The sequence below is a fragment of the Echinops telfairi genome, unplaced genomic scaffold (genome assembly GCF_000313985.2).
Source record: "Echinops telfairi isolate 266 unplaced genomic scaffold, ASM31398v2 ScPeMD7_29;HRSCAF=101, whole genome shotgun sequence".
NCBI classification, from domain to species: Eukaryota; Metazoa; Chordata; class Mammalia; order Afrosoricida; family Tenrecidae; genus Echinops; species Echinops telfairi.
The window spans coordinates 4,272,417-4,274,611 of NW_022103926.1; the positions used below are offsets into that span (position 1 = coordinate 4,272,417).

At 47.7% G+C, this 2,195-nt stretch overlaps 1 protein-coding gene across 1 annotated transcript in view; it reads left to right on the forward strand.

The window, feature by feature from the left end:
* Positions 1 to 1,750: 1,750 nt before the first annotated feature.
* LOC101658426 (45 kDa calcium-binding protein-like) overlaps positions 1,751 to 2,195 on the forward strand; it is a 7,135-nt gene continuing 6,690 nt past the window's right edge. Inside the window, 1 exon segment of the mRNA XM_045289545.1 lies at positions 1,751 to 1,756. Coding sequence (XP_045145480.1) covers positions 1,751 to 1,756 — 6 coding nt within the window.

The window sequence follows — 2,195 nt, forward strand, 5'->3', positions numbered from 1 at the left end:
GGCAATTTAAAATACCATGACTTGGGTCAAAGTCCTCAAAGTACCATCCTTGATTTTTAAAACTCTAAAGAGGTCTTGTGCTGCAGATTTGCCTCAGACAACACGTCTTTTAGGCTCTTGACTGCTGCTTCCATGAGTGTTGATTGTAGAGCCAAGGAAGACAAAATCCTTGACAGCTTCAACTTTTTCTCCATTTATCATGCTACCTATTGTAATTGCAGAAGATGGGATTGTGAAGGGGTGAGAGCTCATTGTTGACGGAGGGGAAATGGCTCGAAAAGCCCCCGTTGGACTGCAGGGGAGTAAAATGGATTTAGTGTGGCTCTTCTACTCAGAATCCTGGTAATTCCCACCAAAGGACTGGGTGCGAACATGCCTACAGGTCGTATGGGACTAATATGTGGGGATTTGTTAGTTTTGTCATTACATTGAATATACAGTGAGCCATCTTTGGCTTAGAAAGAGAGAGAATTCCATGGCCCCCAAGAAAGACGAGCTAGATTTCTCAGGTGGATAACACCGCAATTCTTGGATTCGCAAGAGAAAGAATTCCCACTGAAGCCTGGTTTGTAATCCAAGTGGGTTTTTATAAAGGACGGGAGAAGTTTCAGGTTTCACAGTCTCAAAAGAATACATGCTGTTTCAGGGAAGCATGCCAGACCACACAGCAGCCACACTGGGGCTCACAACAGAACATGGGCAACTTTGGGGGACTGGGTGTCCACACGTGGTCACCTGAGGCCAGAGAGTGAGCAGCACAGCTGAGTGGGCACAGGAGCAGCATAGAAGAGAGGAGAGAATCCTCTCTGACCTGCCACCGACCAGGAGTGGGGCAGGGGTTGTATAAGAGACCTGTCCTCCTGCTACCAGGGTATTCTAAAACTCCAGCTGAGGAGGCATGGTAGAAGGTATTAGTTGACCTTATTGCCTGAATTAAGCCCACCTAGGTGGGGTCATGAGCCTGGGCCTAGTTTGGGGCACCCAGGTGTAACGCCCTCCTGGCTGGGGAAGGAGGCCTGAGTTGGAGCATGCCCAATTAAAGTCTTTCATGGGTGGTTAATGCTTGTCTGATCCCCACCCCCACCCCCACTCCAACCTCCTGTAAGTGGGGGGTGGGCTGTGCAGGCATGGGAGGGACAACCCCCTGTCCCTCTCTTGGCTACCTAACAAAACTATTCATCTCTCCCTGATTGGAAGAAAGAAGAGTGATGGAGATCAAAGATAAATGGAAACAATTAGCCCATTGGACTAATGGACCACCTGAACATTAGTCTCCACAACCTTGAGACCAAGAGAACTAGATGGTGCCTGGGTTCAACTAATTGGATAAAGTTGTGGGGGTTGGTGGGGGGGGGGCAGCACCTGAGTGGGCCAGGCAGGCAGGCAGGGTAATGTGAAACACAAATCAAAATTATAAAAGACACCAGGCTTACTGGATGGAAAGAGATAGATGGGACCCCAAGACTAAGGCCCTGAGTCACCCTTCAGGTTTGGAATGGAACCCACCCCTGTGATAAAATAACCATTTAAGACCACAAGGGCAGCATTTATCCAGAGACAAAGTTCAGAGGGCTAGGAGGGAGAAAGTGGAATGACCCCCTGAGGGAAATCTAAGCAGCAGGTTTATACGGCTTTCTCCCCACACAACTGATACCTGCTCTGTAAACCTTCATCTACTTCACAATAAACACTGTGAAACTAAAAGTCAAAATCATGACTTTTCCTGCCCTGATGAATTCAAAGACAAGCCATGTGCGTAAGTATTTTTTTAAGTCAGTCTTTCCCATCCTCACTCCCTGAAGAGCTTCGATGTTCTCTCTCTCGGAAGTTCTAGATGGAGCCCCAGGCCTTTTCAAAGGCAAATATACTGACGCTGAAAGTCTGGTCAGAGGTCAGAATTTCTACCCATGGCCACATATTCTCAAACTCCAAAATGAAACTCAATTCTGACTCTGAAAAGAACTGCCCCTCTGGATGTCTGAGATTCTATATGGGAGTAAAGAGCCTCCTCCTTCTCCCACGGAGTGCTGGTAGTTTTGAACTTCTGACTTTGTGGTTAGCAGCCCAACATAGAATTCACTGTATCTCCAGGGCTGTAGCCCCACATCTGGATGGGTCCTAAGGGATGGTCGTATCATTAAGGGAAGACATTAAGAGACACACAAACGTTTTGGGGTGCTCACCTCCACCATGGC